Below are 16,491 nucleotides of genomic sequence, written 5' to 3'. Positions count from 1 at the left end.
ACATATACACAATACACACAAATCTAAGGAGGAATGAATTAAGACTATATAAATACGGACGAGCTATGTCAGAGCGGAACGGACTAAGATACAGTAGAATAGTATAGAATACATATACACATGAGATGAGTAATGCAAGATATGAACAATGCAAGTTCACAGCTGTCTGCTGAGGACTTCTGCTCCCATTACAGTGGCAGAAATACAACCTGACTTGAATATTCAGTGTCAACAGATCTGAACTGATAAATGGTCTGTTTCCTGCTCGATGCCTCCGTCAGTCTTTGGAATGATGCGGTCATGCAACCGACTGAACACAAACAGTCTTTAGACCTGCAGGGTATGAAGATCTGAATCAAACTAACCATCACAGTCAATGAACTGTGTTGATGTTGATCGAATTATCTGCAGGATGATTCCTTTGTGAGGCATTAATTACATAACCACACTGCAGTTGTCACGTGTGATGTCTTGATTCATAACTGTATCCCATACTATGGACAAATTATAAAAGGACAATTTTGCTTAACGTTTAAAAAAGACTTAGTGTACCTTTACAGACAAACAAACATGCCCGTAACTCGGTGCATTCAAGGGGTATATGACTGTGGTGGAGAACTTCATTGCCTGGCTCTTGCGGTCATATAATACGACCATTATTCTGCATTGTGAATTGACGTGGAATTGTATGATTTTTCTTATCGTAAAAAAGAAAGGCTACACACATTTAAAGTAAACGTTTAAAAACAGCATTTAAAAAAAAAAAAATCAGTTTTCCATTAAAAACGATAAGAAAAATCATAAAATTCGACGTCAATTCACAATGCAGAATAATGGTCACATTATATGACCGCTAGAGCCAGGCAATGAAGTTCTGTACCACTGTCATATACCCCTTGAATGCACCCAGCTACGGCATGTTTGTTTGTCTGTCTGTAAAGGTACACTAAGGCTTTTTAAATGCGGTCACGAAACCTCTGGATATAGTTTCGAAGCGCCACTGAACAGGTATTTTACTTGTCTGTAAAGGAATGCAGCTTCTGAAGCGTGACTAACGTTCATCACTAGGCAACCAGAACTGTCAATCAAATCATCTCAAACTACCTGCGCGCAGCCTGCCTGTTTGTTAAATACTGTGATTTAAATCAAGACATTTAGTAGAAAGAAGACATCTTATGCTAGGAATCGACTCGTAAGATTCAGTATTTTTGTAACGGAGTAGACTGATTTAGTTTCCAACACTTCCAAGAACACTCGCATCTTTCATATAGAGCTAGCGAGGGACAGAGAGAGGAGAGGAGCACTTTACAGGCAGGTCGGTTTTCTCTAGAAGGCATACACTTTGGTCAAAATGTACTTTTCGTAGGTTTAGGAAAACTTATGCAGCAGGTTAGGAAAATTAACGTAGCAGGTTAGGATAATTTGATAAAGGATAGGGGGGGTAGCTGAAATGCAAAAAATACAAACAAATTTGACAAAAGATGTATCCCTTCTAGACACATCCAGGCACGTTGGCCACCAGGCAGACAGGAGTCAGAAGGCACTAGAGGCCTATCTATCAGCAATCAAAAGCTGTATCTTGCAATGGAATGCTGTATTTCGCAATTTCTTGGCTTGCAATGTTTTGCAACTTCAGTAAAGCAGGGCCTATCATCAATGAATAGGTTAAGGATATTCTACAAGCAATAGAGCGAAGACTGAACACTCGCATCATTAACGAAGAGAAAGAGCAAGCCAGCCAGCAGCAGGGTTATTTTAATTTAGTGGGGAGAAAAAAAAACTAAATAACCGTTTTTCGCGTTAAGGACTTTTCTTACTTTCACACCCCTAATCCATACTGGAGGGCGTACAACTTTTAGTATAATAAAAAAAAGTTTAGACTGAAACCTCAAAGATACAACCCAGCCATATGATGTCATGCTGTGCAAGGTAATCCCGAGTTCCATCATAAAAGTATCCGGTTCAATTCAATCAACTGGAGTCGTTGGCAGTCCTATAGTATACACACTCCATAACAGAATCCATAGCTGTGTTTGAATACCCATACTAACATACTGTATACTACATACTTAATGAATATATACTGCATACTATTAGTTCCCTTTTAGTATACTGTCTGTAAACGAACGGTATCTTTTCAGTTGAGCATACTAGCGCTTCATCTGTCTACAGGAAGTTGATGCTGTTGCTATGCAACTTCTTGCTAGCCTGTTAGCATAACAAATTACTAGCTAGGCATCAAATCAAATTGTATTGGTCACATACACATATTTAGCAGATGTTATTGCGGGTGTAGCAAAATGCTTGTGTTCCTAGCTCCAACAGTGCAGTAGTATCGAACAATTCACACTAAAATAAAATAATGGAATTAAGAAATATAAATATTAGGAAGCACAATGTCAGAGTGGCATTGACTAAAATACAGTAGAATAGAATACATTATATACATATGAAATCATTTGACTTTGGGTGTGTTCGTAAATTCAATCTGGAGTGCCAGCGTGCGCTCTGGGCGTTTGTCAATTCAAAGTATTGTCAGTTTGTCAATTCAGAGCGTTTTGCTCTTGGATCATACAGAGCACACACTGGACACTGGCGGAAGAGTAGGGTTGATCAGAGCGGCAGTCAAGCACCCAAGCTAACTGGCTAACTTGCTAGCTACTTCCAGACACAAATGAGAGAACACCTCCCTCTGACCATTTTACTCACCCTGACAGAGCTGGTTAGGTTGTTTTCATGTTATCCAGAGCTTTGGTGACTAACTGTGCTGCTGGCAACTATTTAATTACGATTTTTTCCCCCCCCCCAGAGGTTTACTGACACTAGGTATAAATATATATACACACACACAGCGGGTGTTGAGCGTTTGTAAATTCATAAGTTATTCTGCGCTCTGGCACACTCAGACGAGAGTGCTCTGAAATCAGAGTAGATAGCCAGAGTGAATACATTTTATTTTACCTATATTTAATTCAAGTCAGTCAGTTAAGAACAAATTCTTATTTTCAATGACGGCTTAAGAACAGTGGGTTAACTGCCTTGTTCAGGGGCAGAACGACAGATTTTTATCTTGTCAGCTCGTGGATTCGATCTTGCAACCTTTTGGTTACTAGTCCAACGCTCTAACCACTAGGCTACCTGCCACCCCACAAAGACTATACCACTTAGCTAAGCTAAGAATGACGTGAATAATCATGTCAATAATTGTTGGGTAGTTAGTTAGATAGCATATAGTTAATATACTGGCAAGTTCGATGTATTAGAAGCCAACTAACGTGACGTTAGGTAGCTAGCTAACATGCTGTATGAGGTTCCAGACACCAAACCAATCCTTCCAGGCTTGTTATTCCCTTTCAAAAGGCATTTCTATACTAGCCTAAGGAAATCCACTTGGCCTGACTGGCTTTGACAAGCTAGCTTGGGTACATTAGCGATGGAATAATGCCAAGTGTAATATGTGCTCGGTAGTGGATCCACTCTAATGACTTTATGATGCATTTTCTATGACCTGAACATGAGCAAAGCAGAACATGCTTTTTATCATTCAAACCAACAATTCATTTGCTTTGTTAGCTGCACTGTTGCAACCATCAACGCCTCTAATACCAGCAAAGGTTATCAGAGATTTGAAAGCACAACCTAAAAGCATGTTTTGGGATGACTATTAGGTTTCCCATGTATAACAAAACGGTATAGCTTATGCATTGGCAGCCATGATGGCAGTAATGCAATATTCATCATATACAGTACAATGGGCAGGCTATGACATAAACTGCAGGGCTGAATGTTAAGCACATCTGCTTAGCGCATTATCAACAACATGACCTCTAACTATAGGTCAGTGTTCAGAGGGCTCTCTCAGACTCTTCAACATGACGACGGGCCTGACTGATCGCTGTCAGTCTGCAGCCAGACGACGCTCTTTGAAATATGAGACGAATGGTGCAGTCGCAGCAGCAGTGGATGGAGGGAGGCAGAAGAAATCTGAAACAGTGGCCACATTGATCCATGCTTTGTTTGAGATGAACGTATGGAAAGAAACTTGTGAGAACTTTTGAGCCTCACAATTCTTGTGGCAGTCCTAGGTATTACAGAGGCCACATCAAACATTACCTTTGTAATGTTACCCAAATACGTTTCCCCCCCCCAAAGCAAAGTGTAGATTTAGTGTAAAAAATCTGTCCATAAGTCACTATTATACTGAATCAAAGCTCAGCCAGTTTCACATTGATTAATTCAACTAGCATCTTGACCAATTAGCCAGGAACTTGTTTCAGGAAGGGATCTAATACGTCTTCAAAAGGGACTTATCGTCCAAAATAGTGACAGCTCAGGTGTTTTTTTCTCTCTGAACAATACCGTGCTGTCTTGAATAAGAGGGTCACAGCAGTCCAGTGCTCCTATTTAGAGTCCATTTTCCCAGATTTACATTGGCCCCCCTCCGGAAACACTTGGAGCGAATGTTAGCCTCTGTGCCTGTAACTTCCACTGCTCGCCTGGAGTTGTGTGACATGACCAGGGGAAGCATTTTCCGTGCTAAATGGCCGCGCAGCGAGTGAACAAAGCAATCAGAGGTGAAAAACACCATGGAACACCACACAAGGTCTGACTGGAAAGTTAGCATAAAATAGGCCTAGCTTTTACTCCTACAGCCAGGATAAACTAACAAGACAATTTTGAGATAGTTCTAAATAACCTTCAAATGTATATCTATTGTGATAGATATGAATTCGGGACCTTTGCCACCTAGGAAATGTGTGTTACCGGACCTTCTCAAATAGTACTTGAGAAGTCTTGCTCTAGGGTGTGAATCACAGGCCCTCGGACAACACATGGGAAGAAACCATAACAGTTTGGCAGATCAGTCAGTCAAAGGAGGACAAGACAGGCACTTTGTCTGAGGTGAACACTGACGACGCTAACGGCGCTAATTGCTTTTGCTTTAGCAGACCGCGTGTCTGATGAAGTATATTAAACAACATAGCGTTATCTTACACAGAGGGGAGGTCAGGGAGTTCAATGGGGGAACTAACAAACACCATGCATTCTAAAACAATGGGTAGATAAAGAAATGATATATTAAGGGAGCGCAGAGGGGGATGTTCATCAATGCAATTGTAAACTCTATAGGTCGGTATAATGTTTTTAGGATTTGGGCTTATTTCATAAAATAGTAGGAAACAACTTTGCCATCAACATCACGTTGTCAAATTTACTTTAGACAGATGGCAATGACATTAGCTTGCAAAGTTCGTCCCAATAAGGATGTATTGAGCAGAATGCTCAGTTGGGCATCAGTCCTAAAACAAACATTCCAAAAAATATTGTTACGCAACCAATGATTTAAATTACTAGAGGGACTATATCATAAACCCTTAAAGTTCCATAATGGAGTGAAAATGGGAACCATAGCTTAAGATTTGAAAGAAAATCAAACGGATCTGATTATATAAAGTGATCTATAACAGCGCTTTGGTCCGCGATGCTTTATGCTAGAAACAAGATGTAAAATATCAATCAATCAAATGTATTTATTTATAAAGCCCTTCTTACATCAGCTGATGTCACAAAGTGCTGTACAGAAACCCAGCCTAAAACCCCAAACAGAAAGCAATGCAGGTGTAGAAGCCCGGGAAAGACGTGACTCCGACACATATGGGGATATCATGGTTTCATTTATTTGACATTCAGAGGCTGAGCTGCAACCTTCTATAGCAGAGGAGACAAAAAATACACTTTGCTTGGGAAGTAATCTAATTATTTCACTATCATTTTATTAAGCTATTCACTCTGTACAATAGAAGATGTTTAAGCTCAGACAACATTTAGCGAAACACTTGACCTTCTCTCATTGGGATAAGCCACGGAAGAAGAATAGCCAGAAGTTTAATTTTCCATTGCAAACAAGACACACTGATTTGGCAATATATGATATCTCGGAGTCCATTTTATTTGTTATTATTTTACCCCTTTTTCGCCACAATTTCGTGGTATCTAATTGGGTAGTTACAGTCTTGTCCCATCACTGCAACTCCCATAGACTCGGGAGAGGCGAAGGAAACAACCCAGCCAAGCTGCACTGCTTCTTGACACAATGCCCGCTTAACCCGGAAGCCAGCCGCACCAATGTGTCGGAGGAAACACCGTACACCTGTCGCTAGTGCGCGTTGGGACAAGAACATCCCTGCCGGCCAAACCCTCCCCTAACCCGGAGGACGCTAGGCCAATTGTGCGCCGTCTCATCGGTCTCCCGGTCGTGGCCGGCTGTGACAGAGCCTGGACTCGAACCAGTATCTCTAGTGCGATGAAGTGGCTTAGACCACTACGCCACTCAGGAGGCCCTTCGGTGTCCATTCTCATCCTATAATTTTTGTAATTTGTGTGGTATTAAAATATTCTGCTAATGTTTAAAATGATGTAGAATTTAATGAAATGTTTATAAAAGGCTATATTTTCTTGGGTATGTAAATATGATGATAGATTCATGCAATGCTTTTACTATAAAGGAGATCTCTCCACTCCTACTCTTGTCCATGGTGGTCTGTGAACCCACAACCTTCTGGCCTGCAGCCCTGTGCAGTGTGCGCTATCAAAATTCCTGCATTGCCATGTAAGGCTTACAGGACAAAGAACAGTTTCTAAAACTGCATGTCTAAGGCTCTGGTATGTCCAAGAAGTGAGGGTAAACGGTAATTCCATCTTGGTCTAATCATTTAGTTGACGTAACCATTTAAGCTAAATAAAATCTAGTGCTTAAATTATGAAATACCCTAGACCTCATTTGCTAAGAGTGATGAAGCAGTATGTAAAATTACCTCAAGGGCTTTCTTCCAGAAGCAACTTTCGCTACATGCCCTTCGAGTTTCCTGTGATTGTTCTAGCATATTAACTAAATCTCAACAGGGGTTTCTCAATAGAGAGGAATTAAACAAAGATTTGACCCTGTCCTCTTTCCACAACAGACACTCCTTTTTAGAGAACTACTGTATGAGCGAACTCCATACTTTTAAAGGGACACTAATAACCAAATAATGAGTAGGCTAGTGACCAAGCTAGTAACAAGTAGGCTAGTGACCAAGCTAGTAACAAGTAGGCTAGTGACCAAGTAACAAGTAGGCTAGTGACCAAGTAACAAGTAGGCTAGTGACCAAGTAACAAGTAGGCTAGTGACCAAGTAGGCTAGTAGCCAAATAGTTGGCCTGATCTGCATTTAGGCCGACTCAATCTGGTGAAAACAGAAAATACCGCCGTAATGTTAGGAAAAGAAAAACAATTCCTTGTTTTTGATCACTCTTGATAAGAGGAATACCTATGTGAGAATGATGTTCATTGACTACAGCTCAGCGTTCAACACCATTGTCTCCTCCAAGCTTGTCACCAAGCTTAGGACTTTGGGTATGAACACCTCCCTCTGCAACTGGATCCTGTACTTCCTGATGGTACGACCCCGGGTGGTGAGGGTAGGCAACATCACCTCAGCCACGCTGACCCTTAACACAGGGGCGTGTGCTTAGTCCCCTCCTGTACTCCCTGTTCACCCACAACTGTGTGGCCACGCACAACTCCAACATCATTTTCAAGTTCGCTGACGACACGGTGGTGGTAGGCCTGATCACCGGCGACGATGAGTCAGGCTACAGGGAGGTCAGTGAGCTGGCAGTGTGGTGCCGGAGCAACAACCTCTCCCTCAACACCAGCAAGACCAAGGAGCTGATCGTGGACTACAGGAAACAGCAGGGGCAGCAGGTAGACCGCTTCAAGTTCCTCGGTGTCCAAATCACTAAATACTTAAAATAGTCGAAAACACACACACGCACAGTTGTGAAGAAGGCGCAACAGTGCCTCTTCCCCCTCAGGAGGTTGAAAAAGTTTTGCATGGGCCCTAAAATCCTCAGGCTTCATCACTGCTTGGTATGGCAATAGCACCACCCTCGATCACATGGCGCTACAGAGGGTTGTGCGGACAGAACAGTATATCACTGGGGACGAGCTCCCTGGCACCCAGGACCTCTACAGCTGGCGGTGTTAAAAGAAGGTCTGGAAAATCGTCAAAGACTCCAACCACCCAAGCCATAGACTATTTTCTCTGCTGCCGCACGGCAAGAGGTACCGGTGCTTCAAGTCTGACACCAACAGGCTCTTGAACAGCTTCTATCCCCAAGCAATATGACTGATAAATAGCTAACAAAATAGCTACACAGACTGAGTTAACCTTTAATTGACCTTTTAATTCAATCTTTGCACTGTCTCTATGCACACTCACAGGGCCCTACACACTCACAGGGCCCTGTCACTCCATCATTTGGTCACTCACACATAATATGCACATACATTTATACTGACTCTACACACCCGCTCACATACAAGCTGCTGCTACTCTGTTTATCTTATATTCTGTTGCCTAGTCTCCTTACCCCTGTACATATCTACCTCCATCACTCCAGTATCCCTGTCACCTTACCCCTGTACATATCTACCTCCATCACTCCAGTATCGATGCACATGTAAATATGGTACTGGAACTGACTTATTAAAAATGTCCTTTATTTAGTATGCTTACTTACTTACTTGTGTATTTTATATTTATTATTCTTGTGGAGGGTTTTTCTAGTAATACATTGTTACTGATCATTGCATTGTTAGGTTTTGAGTTAGCAAGAAAGGCATTTCACTGTACTTGTGCATGTGACATTAAAACTAGAAACTCTCATTCTGACCAGTCTGAGCACCATGAGAAGTTAACGAGGGGAAATACAAAGCCATGGGGGAAGCCAAGCCTTTGAGGTCCCGTAGCCTCCTTCTGTAATGGCCACAGAGAATGGGGAGCTTTGTTCATGGGCAACAGGCATGTTCCACTTTAATGACTTCACTTCATGTGCGTGCCCATCACTTACGCCATACAATCCGGCCATGCGGCCGCACAACACTTTTCATGTGCGGCTGACCAAGTGACTCAGCACGTGACCTACCACCCCACCCCACCTAACCCCACAGAAGCATGTGGCAATGAGGTCACTCATTTGAGGTCATGTTGGGTTTTAGAATCCTCAAAGGCATTGTGTAGGCCTATATGGGAAAAGCACAGCATGGTCACAGAGGAGCGGTTTGTCGTCTCGGTCCACCAGTGAACAAAACAATCAGGATAGAACTGACACAGTCAACATGTTGGCTACAGTCTCTGTGGTTAGGGAGTGATAGCTTTAGGGTGATGCAATAGTTGTATATTTCTGCAATGGTCTTTTCCATCATGGAGGCTAGCCATCAAAACTTTGGAAGAGCTCTGCTACTACTGTAAAGCTTGTTTCCATTTGTCAAAGCAGCAGCCCACAGCTCAGACTTTGGAGCATCTACAGAGTAGCGTACAATGACTAAATAATGTGCAGCCAAATGGCCATTCCCATTGATTTCACTGATCCACCTCAAAGATAATCGGTTTCTAAAGTATACCACAGCATACCCCACCTAGGAACATACATGAACAATTTCCATAGCCCCAGTCAGTAATATTCCACTGTCATAGATAGTGATATAGCCTAATAAAGCTACATAACATTTTTATTCCCAGATGAATACTTCATGATTGAGCATTTCCAAACTGCAGATAGAGTGACATAGTTCCCTTCAGACCCTGCATCTGCACTGCTTCTACTGCATCTGCACTGCATCTGCACTGCTTCTACAGCATCTGCACTGCTTCTACTGCATCTGCACTGCTTCTACACTGCATCAGGCACTGCTTCTGCACTGCTTCTACTGCAGCTGCACTGCTTCTGCACTGCATCTGCACTGCTTCTGCACTGCATCTGCACTGCTTCTGCACTGCTTCTGCACTGCTTCTACTGCATCTGCACTGCTTCTACTGCATCAGGTGTTAGATATCTGGCTACAACAGCTGCTGTAGCTACTCTGCTGCGCTGACAATCCCTCCCACGTTTGAACCTCTCTAGGTTCATATCAGCACAACGTGGTTTTTCTCAAGCCTTCGTCTCTGTTTGATGGTTTGCTTTCCATATTATCCTGTAGGCCTTCAGTTCAACAAGATGAACCCAAACGTCACAATGTATCCAGTTGTGATCAGAAATATCCTGCAGCCTAGTCCTGACCCAGGCTATTACACGTTTCAGGTAAACACGCTCCAACCATGGACACTCCCCAGAACATCATATCATGACTATTCATTGGATGTTAACCATAGAGTTAACTAGAGCTGAAGTGTTCTATTACCCCATGACGTGATACAGCCAAGAGGTCTGCCATTCAGAAATGTCAGAGAGAGGAGATGCCTGCCGGGAGTCATGTCAGTGGGACAAGTTGCTGGACTCTAATGTCATGCCCATGGCAGGCCTCTCTGGTGCTACCCCAGCAGGCAGCTGTGTCTTCTCAGTCCCAATGCATTCCTCCAGACCCACTCTGATCACCTGTGCAGAGGATGGCCCAAAGTAACAAACTTTACGGAGAATATAGTTGTAGTACCTGGGAGTTTTATTAGACATATGTACGGGATACACATGGTTTACACAGTCCAACGAAGTGGTTACTTGCAGGCTCGACAATGCAACAACATTAAGAAATAAAAGTGAGTTACTAAACATTCGTTATATTTTAGTAATTTCAAAATGTCTTGTTGTTGCTCACCATTGAGTAATCGTTTCCCATCATACCCATATCAGACTCCAGAGAAGCTTATTAATAAAAAAATAATCTACAGGCTAAACAATATCCAAACTACAGAAGACATATAGAATACAGGCTATAGCCTCTATACTGGCATTACAAACAAAAATATTTTCCAAAGATCATATAAACATTCTCAATCAACTCAGTATGAGGATAGGTCAGCTTGAGGGATAAGTAGTGGATAAAGCTATGGAACTAATGTTATGGGCTAAGGAGTGCTGCTCTGGGCAGGCCCCATGATTCAGCAGCTTATTCACCCCATTAGACCTCCTCTACAATTCCACTGCTTTGCAGTCTGTACTGCATCCACTGCATTATAAGCTATTCTGGCTGACCTCCACTAAATAATACATGCAAACATTTCCCCGCCCCAGACAGAGATAGACAACACACCTCTGCTATTGCTAGTGCTCTCAATTATTGTTCGATTACTTTGTGTCAAAAGAGGGTGGTCTGAGATCACTTGAAGTTGGCGGGACATTGTAACCTTCATATTTTGCTTGATACATTTGATGGGATACAATGCATCTGCATGGACGTTGACAGATACTGTCTTGATTTGACTTGAAATAATTGTTTAAAAACTATAGTGCGTAGGTTATAAACTTTCGGTTCCCTTGACATAAACTACAACATCAGTTATCGAATTAACGAACAGCTCATGACAATAACTTACTACTCGAAAGCAATAAGACTTTTGTAATAATGGGTGTCCCACTACTGACAAAGTAAAAAATAACTAATTTTGTATGCAAAGATGTGGTTTCTTTAATACACGCACAATCACAAAGTGGTCAAGCTATAAATCCAGTCAATAAATTAACACAGCGTTTCAATAATGGTAACTACACGCAATAAACTCCCTGTGGCTCAGTGGGAAGGGTAGTTCATCGCGCGATGAATGGAATTCCAAAAATCATATCGTCAATAGCAAAACCTTGCCTATTGGTACCCCAGTGATTGGTACATATATATATATTTACACACACATGAAAAGCCCCGTTTGGGACAGTATCAACACTTCTTACCTTACTACATCAATGAACGTTAATCCAAATCTGTTGTGCGCGGAAGCCTTCTCGTTTGGGACAGGGGAATTAGCACACAAATGCAACTCTCAAATCTGATTTTTAATTCCCTGGGTTTCCTTAAACAACTGCGTCTTCGTTCTTCTCTCCAAATAACTTCCCCCGAAAAGAATACTCAAAATTCAGATCAGTCCCGAACAGTGACGCATATTTGTCCTATTTTCTCCTCTTCTTAAAATGTATTAAAAGCAGCCCTTCCTATCCCCGGTGACGTTCGATGAAACCTCTGCTGCCTTTTCCCCCTTGCTAAACAGTGCGCGCTCACGCTACTTGATAGGCGGGGTGAAATAATCAGGGAGGCTGGGTTTCCCAGAGAGGTTCGAGGGGATTGGATGTACCGACTCATTCAGCGAATCACCCGCATGGACATAGCGGGTCCCAAATGTCTCGGGAAAGCCCACTTGCCCCGCAGTACTGTCGCAAAATGTTTACAGTAGTGGAGCAGTTTGTACTCGTTTACGTTTCTTACTGCAACGAGGAAGGAAGGTTGCATTTTTGATGGAACTTTTTAGTGAATGTGTCTGGTAAGGTATGTGAAATAAAATGTTTGTTTGTTTATTAATTTCGTACATCGTAAAACCCACTGCGCATGCCAAACCCATTGGATTGGGTTAGCTAGCATAGCAAAACGCAATGCAGCGCCAGCAACCCTGCCAAATTTGACCAAAATAAAACATGTTTTAGCTATAACTAGCTAACTTAGTGTGTTGTTAGATAGGCTTTATAGCTATAGTGCTAATTGTGAGATTGAAGATTATATCCAGTATAAGTTTTATTTATTCATAGCTAATCAGCCTGCCAAAATAGCTAAGGTTAGCTATCTGGAAAGTACTTTCAGCACCTAGGCTATATCTAACTAGTAGAAAAACACATTTTTGTGGCTCATACACTCAACTAATGCTAGCGCTCATTCCTGAAAAATCTGACAAGATGACAGTTTGTGATTGTGTATAGTAGTGTTGCTTCATCTTTCACTTAATCTTCCCAAAACCGGTTCCTCCATGTTTTACAGACTGACACTGTCTACCTGTTCGCCCCCACCCTGCCTTGGAGAGAATGGATCCTGTTGTGTTGAGCTACCAGGACAGCCTCCTGCGGCGCTCTGATGTGGCCTTACTGGAGGGCCCTCACTGGCTCAACGACCAGGTCATCGGCTTTGCCTTCGAGTACTTTGCCGCTGAGCTCTTCAAAGGCCTTGATGAAGCGGCCATCTTCATCAGCCCCGAGGTCACCCAGTTCATCAAGTGTGCTGCCTGCCCGGAGGAACTAGCCCTGTTTCTGGAGCCGCTGGGGCTAGCTTCCCGGCGCTGGGTCTTCCTGGCTGTCAACGACAACTCCATCCAGACTGCCGGCGGCTCTCACTGGAGCCTGCTGCTGTTCTTGCGCGACGGTGGCCATTTTGCCCACTACGACTCGCAGAGTGGTGGCAACTCACTTCACGCCCGGCGCATTGCCACAAAGCTGGAGCCCTTCCTGGGGTCGGGGAGGAAAGTGCCCTTTGTGGAGGAGCCCTGTCCTTTGCAGCAAAACAGCTATGACTGCGGCATGTATGTGATCTGTAACGCAGAGGCCTTGTGTGAGAGGGCCAGAGTGGAGGGCTCGCCTCGCCTCCCTGTCCAGACCATCACCCCGACCTACATCACTCAGAAGAGGCTAGAGTGGTGCAGACTGATCCAGAGACTGGACAGAGATTGACCTGGGGAGCTATGTTCTCCTCCTCAGCACTAAGCGTGTCCTCAATGTACTCAGAACAGGAGAGCCTCCAGGAGTTTTAAGGTCAATGAAGGAATGCACTGGATCTACATTCATAATCACAAAGATATTGCCTTTGATAGTAAAAGATTGAAGCCGTGTTCCAATATTTCAGGCTTTATACAACAATTGCTGTCGTATTTACCCCTTATAAAGCCAGGACAACACATGTAATCACTGCACCTGCATGCCTATACAATACGTTTAATTTATTATCTATTTATCATATTCATCACAAGGAGCGGGTTACAAATCAAAGTTTATTTGTCGCATGACAGAATACAACAGGCGTAAACCATCCAGCTAAATGTTTCCTCAACAGAGTTCAATATCAGAGGTAGGAAATAGAAAGTCCAGAATAGGATCTTACAAAAAGCACGTAAACAACACTAGGTCAGGTATAAAAAATAAAAATAAACACAGGAGAAATGGACATCTTGAAAAGAACGACACGTTTTCTCTTCTCTGTATTTCATTTGATCTTGTAAGAAAATGTTTAAATTGTTGACAATGATTTTTGCTCAGGTTTGCTGTAAATGAATTAGAATTGATATGAAGAATATATCTTAGAATGTTAAATATACAATAACCTCACAAGGAAGAAATGTTTGGATGCAATTATACCTGTTGATCATGGCCAAATGCTGGTTGTATGGTGACACCAGTTCCATGATCCTCTCCGTTTACTAAACCTGCAAATAAAACCTAGTTCTTATCTTAGTAGACCATTAACATTTACACAGTATCTCCATGATGCACTTCCATTAAACCAAGCAAGGAACATGAAAGTGCCATATCTTATATATGAGATTATATGCATATGAGAGAAATGAATTTCATGTTGAAATTGTTACAGTATTTTGGATGATAATAAAGGAATGAATCTGAAATCAATAAGCAGCCCAATTTGGTTCCACTTTGTGTCCGTCACATGCAGTCAAATACATGATTCAAAATCAACAAGAGTGTGTGAATAATGAATATAGTACTAATGTAGTAATGACATATCAATTATTTATTCATTACTGGCTGAGGCAATGATGAACATCTGAAGAATAGAAAACCATTCAATCTTGGAATCAATCACAAGGTCCCGGTAATTACATTCCTTCATTAGTCCCGTTTACGGCTCTATTCAGTCTGTATCGCTGAAGCGTTACAGATTGTGTGCTAGATATTTAAAGGTCATTTCCGATTGAAACGATTTCCAGTCAGAAGGACAAATGTCAGGCAATAGTAGTGTAATTAAAATGACTGTTTCTAGTGTAGTGTAATAGTAGTGTAATTAAAATGACTGTTTGTAGTGTAGTGTAATAGTAGTGTAATTAAAATGACTGTTTCTAGTGTAGTGTAATAGTAGTGTAATTAAAATGACTGTTTTTAGTGTAGTGTAATAGTAGTGTAATTAAAATGACTGTTTTTAGTGTAGTGTAATTAAAAAGACTGTAGTGTAATAGTAGTGTAATTAAAATGACTGTAGTATAGTGTAATTGTAGTGTAATTTAAAGGACTGTTTGAAGTGTAGTGTAATTATAGTGTAATTAAAGGACTGTTGCCTGACATTTGGCGTTCTGACTGGAAATAGGCCTGTCCCCTTACCCTCTCCACACTTCATGTCGGTCTGAATGAATTGGATAGATATAAACATAAACACGCATGCTTCAACTTGCCCTCTGATCTACACAGGTGCTTAGGTTGAAGTAGGGGGTTGTTTCTGGGAAGATCTAGATTTCCCTTCCAAAGGGCCAGCAGAGGCTTGCAGACAGTCATCACAAACAGTATTATTACACAACTCCTCAGACTATATCCATCTGGGGATACAATACACAAACAGAATTATAGAATTAGTCTACAGCGTTCAGAATGGGTGCCTATAGTGATCATTCCTGACCTCCATCTCATCTGAAAGCCTTCACTCAGTCAACACAGATTGTATTTTAAAATCCAAGGCTATGAGAAACAGTCAGAATAAGAACGGGCTATTCTTTTCCACAAATGGCGGTAGAATCTGAACCATCCATATTTATAGGTGGTATCAGTTTTAGACTTTTAGACAGGCTTAGCTTGTCAGCGGAGACGGCCATGATGCAGATAGCCCAGAGACGATCCACTGCAGGCTTGTGGTGGAGTGCACATGACATTCCACAGACGCCTCACACGTCATAATACGTCGTAATACTCCAGTCAACCTATGAAGGCTCTAGATCAGGGTCGTCACAGTTATGCCGTTATGCAGTACCATATACAGTGCTTTCAGAAAGTATTCACACTCCTTGAGATGTGTCACCTGGCCTACACACAATACTCCATAATGTCAAAGTGAAATAATGTTTTACACAATTGTTACAAATAAATACAACATGAAAAGCTGACATTTCAATAAGTAGTCAACCCCCTTTGTTATGGCAAGCCTAAATCAATTCAGGAATAAACATTTGCTTAACAAGTCACATAAGTTGCATGGACTCACTCTGTGTGCAATAATAGTGCTTAACATGATTTTTTAATGACTACCTCATCTCTGGACCCCAAACATACAAATATCTGTAAGGTCCCTCATTCGAGCAGTGAATTTCAAACACAGATTCAACCACAAAGACAAGGGAGGTTTTCCAATGACTCGCAAAGAAGGGCACCTATGGGTAGATGGGTAAAAAAACAGAACTTTGAATATTCCTTTGAGCATGGAGAAGTTATTTATTACACTTTGGATGGTGTATCAATACAGAGAGTCAATACAAAGATACAGGCATCCTTCCTAACTCAGTTTCCGGAGAGGAAGCAAACCGCTCAGGGATTTCACCATGAGGCCAATGGTGACCTTAAAACAGTTACAGAGTTTATTGGCTGGGATAGGAGAAAACTGAGGATGGATCAACAAGATTGTAGTTACTCCACAATACTAACCTAAATGACAGAGTGAAAAGAAGGCAGCCTGTACAGAATAAAAAATCTGCGTCCTGTTTGCAATAAG

General features: G+C 41.9%; 2 protein-coding genes across 3 annotated transcripts in view; one reads left to right on the top strand and one right to left on the bottom strand.

Annotated features, from left to right (window-relative positions):
- LOC120052979 (unconventional myosin-IXAb-like) overlaps window positions 1-11,986 on the bottom strand; it is a 38,340-nt gene extending 26,354 nt beyond the window's left edge. Inside the window, exon 1 of the mRNA XM_039000233.1 lies at window positions 11,706-11,986. The gene's annotated coding sequence lies outside the window, so the exon portion shown is untranslated. The remainder of the gene's footprint in view (window positions 1-11,705) is intronic.
- A 186-nt stretch (window positions 11,987-12,172) lies between these two features.
- senp8 (SUMO peptidase family member, NEDD8 specific) lies at window positions 12,173-14,411 on the top strand. 2 transcript variants are annotated; one of them, XM_039005105.1, is made up of 2 exons: window positions 12,173-12,294; window positions 12,778-14,411. In XM_039005105.1, the coding sequence occupies exon 2, from the start codon at window positions 12,822-12,824 to the stop codon at window positions 13,458-13,460; it is 639 nt and encodes a 212-aa protein (XP_038861033.1). In that variant the 5' UTR covers window positions 12,173-12,294; window positions 12,778-12,821; the 3' UTR covers window positions 13,461-14,411. The 2 variants fall into 2 exon arrangements, with proteins under 2 accessions (XP_038861033.1, XP_038861042.1); XM_039005114.1 differs by having other exon boundaries at window positions 12,190-12,289.
- The last annotated feature ends 2,080 nt before the right edge of the window (window positions 14,412-16,491 follow it).

The sequence above is a fragment of the Salvelinus namaycush genome, chromosome 1, assembly GCF_016432855.1.
Source record: "Salvelinus namaycush isolate Seneca chromosome 1, SaNama_1.0, whole genome shotgun sequence".
Classification (NCBI taxonomy): domain Eukaryota; kingdom Metazoa; phylum Chordata; class Actinopteri; order Salmoniformes; family Salmonidae; genus Salvelinus; species Salvelinus namaycush.
Note: the sequence above shows the minus strand (reverse complement) of the source record. Positions and strands in the feature narration are given on the sequence as shown.